The 14,070-nt window shown below is 38.6% G+C and overlaps 1 protein-coding gene across 30 annotated transcripts in view; it reads right to left on the bottom strand.

The window, feature by feature from the left end:
• Nucleotides 1-14,070, bottom strand: part of kcnma1a (potassium large conductance calcium-activated channel, subfamily M, alpha member 1a) — a 302,368-nt gene that overhangs the window by 51,505 nt on the left and 236,793 nt on the right. For 14 of the 30 annotated variants that reach the window (XM_057848857.1, XM_057848838.1, XM_057848847.1 and 11 more), the window contains one exon: nt 6,069-6,242. The exons of the other annotated variants lie outside the window; for them this stretch is intronic. In XM_057848857.1, the coding sequence (XP_057704840.1) occupies nt 6,069-6,242 (174 nt within the window). The remainder of the gene's footprint in view (nt 1-6,068; nt 6,243-14,070) is intronic. 30 annotated transcript variants of the gene reach the window in all.

Below are 14,070 nucleotides of genomic sequence, written 5' to 3'. Positions count from 1 at the left end.
ACTACAGATTACAAGTACAAAACAATTGAATATGATAAATGCTATGAAATCTGTGGGACAATGCAAGACAGTGAGTAAACGTTGCAGTCTGTATCTGAAAAAATTAATGACATTCTTTTGGGAACATATAGTGAACATTTAAATCGCTTTAAAATATGATCGTACGATAAAAGAAAATACTCGTGGGTCATTAACTAAAGCTGAAACTAAATATTTCTGTGGCAAATATATATTTTTATATCAATTTAGATCAGCGCAAAGGGTGTATTTCTCAGCCAACTAATTTGGAGTGAATAAACGGCAATCAATCCCACGCAACTGATAAAATCTTTGATTATGACGCCTATCCCTAATTATCATTTTACTTGCGGATTTTCCAAAAGTGCATCCCGGTTTGGACTGCCACCATTTTGAAACTGTTGACTTGACATGGGTTAGCCCTTCTGGCGTAATATAAACGAATGAATGGTGCTGGCATAAAAGTTGAATGCCGTAATCCCTGGACAGAGTAGCAGTTGTAGCTTTCTGACATGGACTACATCACTCCAGACGCTAGAGCTGATATTGTCCTACATTTCTCTGATTGAAGGGATTCTGCCTTTTCAGGGTTTTGTCTTTGTATGAAACAAATGCAGGATCTGTTATGGTTCTGATGCTCGTGTTTAGCATTCTAAATTAGTCTTGTCTGTCATAAGCAGGCTCTGTGATCCAAATGTTTCATCACTATGAGCTGGTATGCAACCCTGACTCGGGAGGCACTGACCAAACATTGTGGGCACTTTAACTCGTCTGGGCACTGCTGACACTCTCGACTCAGAGTTTCTTCCATCGCTAAAGGTCACACTGAGTGCCTAAGGCTGGCCCCTGACACAGATCCTCATACTGCAACCCACAGCAGCCCTGGCATCTGTCTCTAGCGATTTGCCCGCGCCACCAAGTCGGCGCACTAACTGGCTAGCATTTGGGGCGTAGCGAGGCTGTCCACAACTGAGGGCAGAGCAGGGAGTGAGGAGCTGGGGGTTTTTCAGTCTGCCTGGTGGACAGGAACTGTCAGGGCAAGTTTTGTGACTGACCAGCAAGGCCAGGAAAATGAAAACATAATTTCGGTGTCAAGAGGAATAAGGTCTCCAGCAAAGAGATGCAAATACACAGGGAGAGGGAAGATGCATGTTGCTGCGCCCCTGATGGAAGGTCATAGAATAGATTTGGATTGAGCTAAATAGCTCAATACCAAACTCATTTTCCTCATCCAGACCTTTCATGATATCGCTCATTTTGCATCTCATCTCTGGGGGGTAAGGTCTCAAAACTGACGCAAAACTGCAGTGACATTGTGAGAAAATACACAACAGACTTCCCAACCTTGCATTGGAAAAATATAGAAAAGATGTCTGATAGCCATCCATTATTATTTTGTGTTGTTTCTACTGGGTCCTTGGTTTATGATAGAGTTATGTTCCTACAGTAGCAACTTCCATTGGGTTTTTCTGCATGAACGATTTTTAAGTAGCATAACTGCAAATAAGTGTGCTTTCTTTTTCGGCGTGATGACTCTAGTTGACAACCTTGCAATGTTCTGAAATCTCTTCAGATGTATGAAATCTGTTTTACTTTTCTGTCCTGTATTTTGTTCGGTTCAAATACTCTTTTCCAAGGATGTCTAGCAGTACTGGTAAAACTAGTAGTGAAACTTAATGTTATTGAATGCACACAATCAATGTACTCAATCAATTCAAACAAATGGAAACCCCGCAAAATTGAAGGGTTGGCAAGTGTGGTACTCCAGAGAAACTTAGCCCTTATATCGACAAATTCGCCTCCTGAGTGGTAGCAGTAACTGAATTCCAGCCAAGAAAAATCAAGTCAAGATGCAGAAGAAGTTATGTAGTCATCACATACAGTATAAAGATGTCTTATCTGGTTGCACAATGAAGAACAGGAAATGGCGAGAGGAAATCCAGTAATCCTCGACTTGGCAAGCACTGCTTCGCTAAAACTCATTTTGTTCAGACAGAGTTGTAGTTAAGAGGGGGGGATTTTTCAAGGAAGGGGAGGCTTTCCTGAAATCCTACAGGGGGCTCGAGGGAAAAGTGAGATCAGTAACCATGTAATGGCCAGTAATTGGTACCTAGGGATAGCAGCGCAGTGCCGAAGTACACGAGGCCAAACTAAACTCATCATGACACGTTTGACATTAATCTAGGCTGAGTCTGCCGACATCGGGAGAATGCTAAGGAGGAAATCAGATCTACACAGCCTCGGCCCAGGCTTTGATAGCCAGGCCTACCGCAGCCATCTCTAATTGACAGACAATTTACTAGTTTGACCCCACTCAAGAGCAACACGGGAATGAGGCAATTCACCAACAAGCCTTTGTGCTATCACATTTTTTATCAATTTAACATCTTTTTTTTTTTTCTTCCTCCAGTTTAGTGTTTTCTGTTTGTGTTCTCTTTGTGACGGTAACATTGTTAAACACGGAGATAGACAGTCAGAAGTAACTACTTGGAATAGGAAATTTACAACATAACTTTGGGCCATTTTAACAGTTATTTATACTAGTATTTTCCTTAAACTTCAATATAAAATAAGTCAACAAAACATGAAAGAAAGACAACGCCATTGCAACAAAAATTCAAACTTAAAAAATAATTTAACTTAGGCACTGCCATACCAAATGTATAGGGCATCAAAAGAACAACACCAAAACATTACATTTCAGTATAAACTTGTACAATGAAACACATGTCAACTTTCATGGAGACACATCTTACCTTATAAAACCCAAACCATCAAAAAAACAGGTCAATCTCCTCTAGTGATTATTATCACACAACTGCATGACGAAATGCAGCATGCGATAGCTAGCCACCTTGAATACTGTACAATACAGCAGCACCACAGAGCAACAGCACTACGTACCCACCAACACAATACACTGAGTGTAACAAAATTATGATAAATGATGAAAACTGAAAACGACAATGACGAAAACAGAAAAAGATATACTGTATACAGTATATACAAAAATGAAGACTGCTAGCTAGCAAGCAACACTCAGTAAAGATAGACGGACAGACAGACAAACAGACGGCTCAATTTTCGTGGTCATGGCGGTGATAGATCTTGATTGTTTTGTGCAAGTGCAAGTTTCACTCAGTTTCAAATTGACTTTTTATTTAAAATTAACAGTGAAAGGGTACTACAGAGAAGATTAATCAAAACAGTTTCAACATCGCAACAAGAGTCGACAGCGGGCAAAGCTTTTTGTTCTCCATCGCCACTTCTTGGATTTGCTGGCCATTATAGCCATGTGCCAACACAGCTGCTTTCATCACCAAGCTGCAGTGACGTGAATAGACAATTTTCATTATTATTGGTTGTGTTTTTTGCTGTTATGATAACAATGTCTGTGTCCCCGGAACATAAAATGAGAACAAATGCTTTCTCTTCTATTTATTGTGCTCCCAATTTTTATGTAGTGCACATTGTTATAGACCCTACTCACGTGACGTCACAGCCACGCCCCCGCGCCATGTTGTCCGTATACTCGTCATGTTAATGCATTAGCGCTTCGTAAATTCCTCCTATTATGGCGTGTTTTTCTGCTCGTTAACATTAATAATCAAAATGGTGAAGTCGTGTGTGGCGGTCGGTTGCAAAAACAGAGAAGATAGACGGAGAGACTTGAAGTTTTACCGTATTCCGAGAGACCCGAAAAGGAGACCGAGATTGACTGCTGCAATTCGACGAGAAAACTGGGCTCCAAACGACTACCACAGATTATGTAGTAGTCATTGTATATCTGGTAAGATGCATTTAATATATATTTAGAGGGTTTTGGGCTGACAACCACAATTAAGATCATTGCTAGGCTAATCGCCGACAACATACACTCAGACGTTGTGAATGAACTACCTGAAAATATATAATTATAAGGGGATAATCAGACAGTTGTCATACAATTAATTTACAATTTCACTATTGAGGTCAAAAGCCAAAAAATAAATTCAACTAGGGACAATCTGGAGTAGTGCTATCGCACTTCATATTTAATTCATATCATATATGTATGTAGTGAGAGTGCTATCGCTAAACCATATAAGCATTAAAAGCCCTAGCTCCATTGACAAATGACATGAAATACATTAGACTTGACAGGGGATGTTAGCAAGAACAAAAGATTTTGAATTGAAAATTTCGTAACTCACCTTCCGAGCACAAGATTCCTGCCGAATTTTCGTGTACGAGGACCTGTTTCACCCAATCAGCAACATAGCATTTATAAGCCTCCAAGCTCTTAAAGTTTTTCAAACTTTCGTGAGAATAGGCTGATTTTGTGTGGACAAGATAGTTGTAAATATCAGGGTCAGGCAAAGATGGCGAAGACAGCGGGTCGAAAAACATCGATTTAGGCATCAAATACGGATCTGGCGAATGGATAAACTGAAGCTTTTCCACGTAATGCCTTTTATGCAACGCATCCAATGAGTTTACAGCGTCAGATAACACCGGGGCTTCCATGAATTGCTCTATTACTTGCACGACTAATTGAAAACAATGAGAATAGGTCTAAAAAAATAGGTACAATATGGCGGCCGGATACAGCGACACGTCATTTTGTGACGTAGGTGAGTAGGGTCTATAGCTACAAAGACGTGGTTTATTTACTAAGTCCAGAGAGTCTCAAAAACCTTAGTCTAAGTTAAAAGGGACCTGCATGTACCATGTTCTTTGATGGCTTTTCTGGTATCTGGATAAATCGGACAGTAATAGGTACTAATACAACGTCATTAACTGTAAATTTATATCAAACACTTTATTACAGTAAGTATACTATGAATGATTTACTGAAACTTATTGTGTGCATAGAACTGTGCGTGTATTAGGGTGGCCACAAATCCTGCTTTATGCAAGATAGTTTAAATGCCTTGTCTTGCATTATGCAGTTTAAAGCAGGTCCGAGTCTTTTTTTTTTTTTTTTAATTAAAGTATTGTGTTTTAAACATTCATTTTTAGCTGTCTTGTTGTTTACATAAAAGTTCTATTCAGAACAGTGATTTATATTTCTGCACTGTTTTTTTTTTTTTTTTTTAATACAAATTGTGTTTTCATATTTCAAGCCGTAAATGCTTTGCATTGCGAAACTGAACTTTGCCGGAGTGATTGATGCAATGGCAAAACTAAAATACTGTACCGTGAACAAAACAAATCCACCTTCTCCAAATAAATGTTTCTCACTCTGTTACACATAGGCCTAAGTCATGATACGGATTTCAGATATAATTTGTCTTGTGGTGAACAGTGTCGCTTCTAATCACTTAATTATACCATTGTATCATGCGGTGCCTGTTTGGTGACCAGTTTACGATGTCGTCTGCCATTTGCCCGGTTGTCAGCTGGGTTAGGCTCCAGCAACCCCGCTACCCTTCGGACAATAAGTGGTTTGGAAAATGAGTGAATGAATATTATCATATCGGAAATTATGTTGTTGTGGTGAGTATGATTGAGATGGATGTTATGATTTTTCTCTCCTCGCGAAATGCCACAAAGTGTCCTCCTTTTTGATGGTTTGGAAAGGGCCATCTTAGTGCATATAAACTACATTTGGATTTACAAACATTCATGAAAATAGAGCCCAGAGAGAGTGAAAGAAATGGTTTAAATAGTCAGTCGACATTCAAAGATACAGTTATAGACAATTAAAAAGAAAACAATTAGAAAATTGCATCAGTGAGAGGGAGTGCTTGCTAACATGTTACGTGAATAGGATAGGGACAGACAGACAGACAGACAGACAGACAGACAGACAGATAGTGACTGCTGCTAGCTAGCTACACAAAGAGCCATAAAAATGTTGACAATTGAAAATAAAAATAATATATGAAAACCAAAAATCCACACCTACACAAAGTTACGAGACCACAGCACGTGGATGGCATCACGGCTACACGTGTACAAGAGTGTACGACATGTTACCGAAGTGTAGCGTGTGGTAATGACACGCACACGTGGAAGCACACGTCACAGACAACACGGAACAGCATGTGTTGGGCGGTGTCACTTACAGGCACGTAACGTGGTTGCGCAATCATGAACAGAGACAGAGGAAAGTGGGTAGGCCCTCTGAAGGGTGTCCATGTTACTATGTACACTGCCTGACATGCAAGAGCAGTCTCGCTCTGAACGGCCGCAATCAAAACAACATGCCAGTTTCATTCGCTTGTAGACGGACATCTTGGCTACAGTCACGTGTCAGGATGAGAGGAGAGGAGAAGCAGCAGGTTAATGGCAAGAGGAGAAAATATTCATCCAGGGAGGAAGTCGGAAGGTCACTTCATCAGAATGTGCAGGCCTTAGCACTCTTGAGCCCCATGTATGTAGAATAAATTAAATTTACAAAAATTGTTGTCGTGACTTTGGACTTGTTCTGTTACAAATGTATTAATCAGCATGGTTCTGAGGGGTCAAGCTGCATGCTAAGGCCGAAACAGGTCAAAAAGGCAAAACCATACGAGTAGGGAATAGGGTGAGGATAAAGGAGGGGAGGCATTCAGGGGGAAGGAGGAGGAAAGGCATGAGCTATGTCAGCAGCAAACCTCAAACAAACTTATTGTACATTTTACATTGACATCCTGCAAACCGGTGGGTCTAGGAAGAGCGGCGCACGTACCTGTATCCCATCATGCAGCAGCGCTACGCCAGCGCCTCTGTCCAAAAAAGGCATGGCACTATTCTACAGGCCGCACGTGCCAACGCATGCTGTCGTTTGCACAAATGAAGTTTTTTGCTCCACGCCCAAAGGGAAGCTTCACTCTTAGGTCTATTGTTTACACTTGGACACTATCTAATTTACAGCATATAGTGAGGCAGTGAAAATCTTCCTCCTCCAATTGAAACCTTGATTTTACAAAATTTCATTTGAAACTTAAAACATTTTATAAAGTCGTGAACTAAATGCAAAAGTATTAAGCTGTTGTGAAGTGCCAGCCAGGCATATGGTATCCAACAATCAATATACCTGTACAGTACCTGGAAAAAGGTACTGTCCTGTATACTAGGCTTCTTTTTTTTTTTTTTTTTTTCCCCAAATCTAAGACACTAAAAAGTTTAGTAACTCCAGATAAAACAACCACAAAGTTAAACAGTATATGCTGATCAATAAACTGCAACAATAAGCAATATTGATTGATTATTTTCGAAGATAACATTTTAAAAAGATGTATTTAAATACAAAGTGGCTATATATTGTTGTTAATAAATTGCATTTGTTTAATGTGTTCTCTTTTATCTTACATTAACTATAGAAACAGTAAGGATTATAAATATATAATGCTTTGTGTATATTATGATAACGCTAACTGTTCCTACATTAGTTATAGAAAGTGTTCTATGTAAATAACATATGTAAAGTGCATTACACTAACAATCAGTAATTATAGAAAAGATTAAAAACATTAAATAGAATACAGCCAAAGATATATCACAGATAGAATAGAAAGATATATTAAATGTTGTATTATTTAGCTTACTGGAATCATCGAAAAAATAGAAGAAATTATAGAGGGGAAAAAAAAAAGGAATTGCGAGCGTTTCTCTATTTTGAAGTGCATCCTCTAGCTGGAGATGACAATATAAATATAGTCAAACAACAAGAGAAGATTTTTTTTTAATTGTTCATTTTTCTAGAGGTAATATTGAATCATAGAAAATTGCAAAATTTTGTGATTCTTTACAATTCTGAGATGATAATTTTCAAAATTAATGTATGTGTTGAATAATTGAAAACTACTTTTGCCATTAAATTGTCATTTCCAAACAGAATAGATTCACTCAACAAATAAAATAAAAATATATATATTATATAGCTATATATCCTTTTGAACTTAAAAGTAGCACAGAAAAGAAGGCAGTCAAGTACTATTGTCAAGCAGCTAGTAGTACAATAGAATGAAAGTAGTAATCTTCCATTAGAACACATCTTCACCACCATTATATATACTCTTGTAACTGAAATACTGTTAAGCTTTTGTTGTCTGCCTTTGTGTGAAACCTTGAAACCTGAGGGAAGCGGGAGTGAAGTCCCCTGAGTAGCGTCTCTAGATTGCTGTGACTCTGTGCACCAACAGTCCCTGCTTACCATTCTCTCATTGGCCTGGCGCTGACAGTCGCCTAAACCGTCTGGCGCCTTGACACTTACAGCCATTTCTGGCTTGACTTTGACCTAGTCTGAAAATAATGTTACCGTATGAAGTCATACGCTTCTGAGCCGAGGAGAGAATGGTAAACACGTTTTCCGGGACCGTTGTAATCCCGCACGTGCATGCATGTGGGCTTTAAGAACATGCAGAAACCCGTCATTTAGGTCTCAGCGACACAGGGGAAGGTGCAAACATAACTGTTCAGTCATGAAGCAGTTTGAAAAAGTATGGCAGACAAGAGCAGCAAGGCTACCGGGTCATGCTGGAACTTCTGCACTTCAGAGTTTTCACTCAGGGTTGGGGTAAGGGGTGGGGCACTGGGACCACAGTCAATGTATGTTATGTTCCAATGAGAATTGACACATGGTAAGTGGTTGTGGAGCGATGGAGAACACGATACAAACACGCTGACAATGTTTCTGACTTCTCACAAATACTTGAATTTCTGCCTAGAGGAGTAAAACAAACTGATAGGTTAGGTTGTCTGAGGCTGGATTTAGACTGTTTCAGATGACACAATCTCGATGTTTTCAATGGCATAAAGTGGATTTCACCTTTGAAATCAGGTTGGAATTAGTCCTATTATGACTGTGAATCAAGCAATATCGAAACAAGTCAGATATACTGATAATATTGAACTACTGTATAAAGACTTCACATACACCTAAACAAAACGTTGAATAAAGACTGCGTAAAAATCATCAGGGGTACCGACAGTAGTCCTCAGTTTTTGCTCGCTTGACATACGTGACACATTTGAGGATAAGAAAGCCGCACAATGACTAAGTTTGCACAGTGGAATAATATTGTGTTGTGAATCGCCTTCTACCACAAGAAGGCAAACTCTCTTACTGCCATAGTTAGTGTTCTGTGATTACATTTTTCGATGTCTTTATAAAAGTATTTGCAATAATTAGGAGTTAGCTACCACATTAACATAACTTGATGTTGTATAGCAGCATGTACTCCAGTCTAAATTCAGGTCATGTTGCCACCATCGGAAAGGAGTTCAGTCAAAAAACAAAGACAACTGGATGGTACATTGGGGACTCATTTACTATTACGGGAGGTGTATTATGTTAAAACAACTCCCACATGTCTTATTGTATGTATGCTTTTGTCAAAACAGCCAAAAGTAAACAATTACAATGCTTTTATCAAATTCTCTAAACAGCCCCAATGAAACCAGAATGTGTCGTGTCTTACACTTTCTACTACAATAAGCGATACCGTGGCATATTTCTTTGCTACTTATGCTCGGTTGCCATATTTTTTGTTTATTAGAGCGTTGTAGAAAGCAAACAACAGCAAAAACAGCAAACAGTTCTTAAGTAGATGGTTAAGAATAATACCAGAGGAGAATCTTGGTGAAGTAGGGCTTCACCATGCTCCACTTAAGAGTTATTTGAGTTGTTTACGTACGTTTCTGTAAACTTGGTAATTAGGTTAGTTTAAAATTATACATATATACACAGTAGGCACTAAATGGTAATTGAGCACTTGGAACCGACAGTGTAAATCCAGCCTGAGCACACAGTTGCTATCAGGGATCTAGAGAGGGGCAAATAAGTTATTAACCCCCCACTGATTTTGAAAGTTTTTATACTAAAAGAAAAATGACCAGTCTCAGGTTTTTATGGCAGCTTTATTTTAACAAAGTGATAGATTTTTTTTTTCTTTATTGAGAAAAATTAAAAATGTGTTTGCATTTTATTGAGGGAAATACAGTTGTGGCGAAATGTTTAAATAGACTTGTAAAGAACATAATGTCGTGGCTGAGTGTTCGACAGGACGGTGAACCCAAACAGGCATTAAAAGTGTTAATGTAAAAGCTAAATCATGGCAGAGTTCAGGTTTAAAATGGCTTTCCCAAAGTTCTGACTTACACCCCAGTGAGAATATCTGGACAAGGATTTCATTTTTTTTTTTTTTTTTTTTTTTCATTAAAATAGCCCTTGCTTCTTAATTCACGCACTCTTTACTTCTCACTATAAATACAGTATTTACACTCTAGATACCTACAATACATTTTCATTCTGGGTATTTGGGGGCAGGGCCTATACGCCAGCCTATACGCAGACTATGCAGCTGCTTAGGGCCCCTGACCACTAGGGGGCCCCCAATCTGGCAATTGTTTAATTTATATTCTATTTTGTTTACTACAGTTTGCTTTATTTGACTTTTGTGAGTTTTGATACTTGATTACAAGCTTAAAAAAATAAAAGTTCTTCTTTAAGTTCTTTCTTTCCTCTTTTAGAAAAAGGTTTGGCGATATCTACTGTAAGGAGTGACAATCATTTGGGGTGAGAAGTTTGAAGTAGGCAGTGTAACAAAATCTGATTAATATACAAAATATGGACGTATGGGTTGGATTGCATGTATGGGTTTCACAGTACACTAATGTTGGGCCAAAAATATGGGCCCCTTTGCATTATTTTGCTTAGGGCTCCCAAATGCTGGTCACGTGCACGGCCATGTCACTCTCATGCCAGGTCACTGCTTGACCTGCTCCTCTTAATGCACCACTTTGTTTTGTTTTTTTTTGGAAGGGGGGGGTGCATATGTGGTCAGATGGTGGGGACGCATTTCCCTGTTGCTGTCCTGCTACCGCTTCCTAGCCAGGCTGGTAGGTGGGCGTGGGAGAGTGGGCATGCGCTTCCTCGTCCGATTCCCAAAGTCTGTTTAGGGCCCACTCTGATGGGCCCGGGTACTACCCTGAGTCCTGGGGTCTGGACATTGCTCCTTTGGTTATGGCCGCCTTTGGGGGCGGGTGTGGGGTGTCAAGCTTGCTCACCCCTGGGATGGCAGGGACAGCTTCTAGCTTGCTCATCAGCTCCCATGACTAACACACATTTTAGAATGGGCATATTCATGACTAAGGTGCCACTGAGCACATAGTAGGATGTTGTCTGATTAATACTATGCTATTTGTCCTATTACTGGTTTGCGCCCTCCGTATTACTAACATTGCTTGTCCACTCACCTTTAATCATACAGATTTTACCTTCCCTTGTGGTGTGCTCTCGGTCATAGATGGCTACGCTACTTGTATTTGGTAGGATATATATTATATTTTTTTAAGTATCTCTATTACATCTCTTCTTCTGTTGGTTCTTCATTTCTTTCTGTCACCTAAACCCTTTTTTGTTCAGCTGCTTTCTTTGACTAAATAACACAAGCTAAACAACCACAGTGGGAGTATGTTATACTCCCATGTGGCACATTTAAACTGTTGAGCCTAAAAAGACACTTAGATTCATTTTCTTCATGCCTACGAGGCTGAGCAGGACATGTAAAAGATAAGAGCCAGAAAGACAACTTATGGGCAGTACTGAAGAAACTAGTCCATGTCAGAAAGCCAACACAACGAACTGAATCGCACCAATTCTGTCAAAACAAGTGGTCAAAGATTCAACCAGAAGCTTAGCAGAAGCTTGTGGATGGCTACCAAAAGTGCTGAATTGAAGTGAAAATGACCAATGGACATTTAAACAACAACATTGTTGTATGTATATTTTTGACGCAGAAAACTTGACCACCTTTTCAGTTAACCCATTGTAAAGTCATGAAAGAACCCAACATTGTTTTTGTTGTGACGAAGAAGTATCCATACCAATCCCTCTATAGAAGAAAAATCTGTAGAAATAACTGGAAACTGAAGAAAGCCATTATATTATGTTCTTTACAACTGTTTGTAAGCATTTCACCACAACTTTAAGTATTTGACCCAATAGCAAAATATGAGTGAATACTATGGGGCAAAATCCTTGTCGGCAATCAGAGCAGTCAGTTGTTTCTTTTATTTGCTTACTAGGTTGGCACATAGAAAAGGAGTAATTTTAGTCCACTCCTCTCTGTAGATCAACTCCACATCATGGATGTTTTGAGGCTGGGCATTTGGAAAGTCCAACTTCAGATGTCCATAGAACTTTAATGTAATGTTCTTACATTTTATTATATATACAGTATAAATATACTGTATATACAGTATGATGTATGTATAATGTTAAAATAAAGCTTTCTTTCTTTCTTTCCTTTAGTTTTCTTTCTTTCTTTCTTTCTTTCTTTCTTTCTTTCTTTCTTTCCTTTTTGTTTTCTTTTCTTTTCTTTCTTTCCAAATCAAACATTTATTGTTTCAAAAGACGTGCACATTTGCTCAATCCTTTTCTGCTGAGCAGATTTCAAAAGGTAGAAATTAATTTGCTGGAACAACACCACTATCCAGAGGCAATCTACTGCTCCGACCATTCAAACTGACCCGTAACGACAGAACTTTAGGGTTGCTGGGAAGAAATCGAAGTGATCTAAACGGAATGTCAGATGTCTTTGTGTGTTCTTATGGGGTGAGCTGTTGGTAGGATTTGAAGAGGTTCCTAAAAAGCACAATCACAAGAAAACAAAACTTCCTCTGAAAAAAAAAAAAACCTTGGCCTTCTTAAAGTGAATTTCACATATGCATTAAATTTCTTCAAGTCTTTCCTGGAGAGAGTTGCTATAAGGAGTTTTTATTGAGTGTGTGTGGGTGTGTGTAGGTTGATGCCTTTCAGTCATGCTCTATATCGTTGCCTGTTTAATGCCTAGTCAGAGCACCAGCTGAATGGAGCAGTGATGAGAAGGCTCGCTTCTGCTGGTCTGAGCACAGTGTCGAAATGAGAGGCGAGGAGTGGGATGCAGAAGCTACACTGGTACATGCAACATAGATACAGTGTACTATTTGCTGAGGAAGAGAGGAGGAGGATTCAAAAAAACACTTTGGATAATAGGACACCCATTTTTTGTTTTTTTTTACTCACAATAAATCACTAGAAGTGAGTAGTTAAAATTAAGTGGTGTTTTCCAATGGCAGCAAGGGGAGGAAATACATCAAAGAGTGTGTCACTTGTCATAAAGAAGCATGAGAAAGAAAAAACGACAGAAGAAAGCAAAATATGATAGAAAAGAACAGCTTTCTGTAGATTAAATTTTGTCTAAATGAGGTGTGTAAAGGTGAGACAATTGTGCTGAGGCAGCAGGGCATAATAGTCCCAGAATTGAGGCAACGCCAACAAAAGCGAGGAATTAGTGCGTCTCCATTTTAGAATGCTGCTTTGACTCACTCATGTAATTGTTACTGCCCTTTTGGGTAAATATTCCCTTGAACTAGAAGATATAATTCCTATAATGGTTCATATTATCAGTTTAGGGGTGTAAAAAAAAGCAAATGACAGTTTTACGATAATTTGTCATATTAATCACTGAAACAAAATTAAGTGGAACCTCTTAGTTTGTCATGATCTGATTTCTAACACACACAAAAAAGAAAAAATCACAAACTGATCATCATGAAATATTTTTCTTAACTTACCAGGCCCTTTAGCTATTGTTAATATGAAAAGGTAAAAGAGAGTCAAAAGGTGTAACGACCACTTTATGAAAATGATTTGTCACAAATGTGACCTTTTATATTGCTGAATTAGCCACGTTAAAATAAATGCAATAAAAAATCTTTACTCTAACTTTTTCACCGTGGACAAAAGTATTGCAACATTTTTGGAATCCACAAAGCCTGGAATTTGGAGCAACAATATGGACTAATTGTTTTAAAACAGAACTCAAATATAATGTTGCAGGACTTTAAATGTGTTTGAATTTAGAGGTTCCACTAAATATTAAGAACTTCTATTGTTTTGAGCAGACAAAAATGTAACATAGGAAACAAAGTCCATTCAATAATTCTGCAATACTGTGGGAAAAAAACTACCTCTCCTATCCCTCAAATGAGATATGTAACAGTTTAAATAAGTTATAATATTGTCAAAATCAATTTTTATCAGTAGCTCAATTCAAAAAGTGAACTCACATTCTCCAGATTTACCGCACAGGTAGAACA

Source organism: Corythoichthys intestinalis, chromosome 10 (assembly GCF_030265065.1).
Source record: "Corythoichthys intestinalis isolate RoL2023-P3 chromosome 10, ASM3026506v1, whole genome shotgun sequence".
NCBI lineage: Eukaryota > Metazoa > Chordata > Actinopteri > Syngnathiformes > Syngnathidae > Corythoichthys > Corythoichthys intestinalis.
Note: the sequence above shows the minus strand (reverse complement) of the source record. Positions and strands in the feature narration are given on the sequence as shown.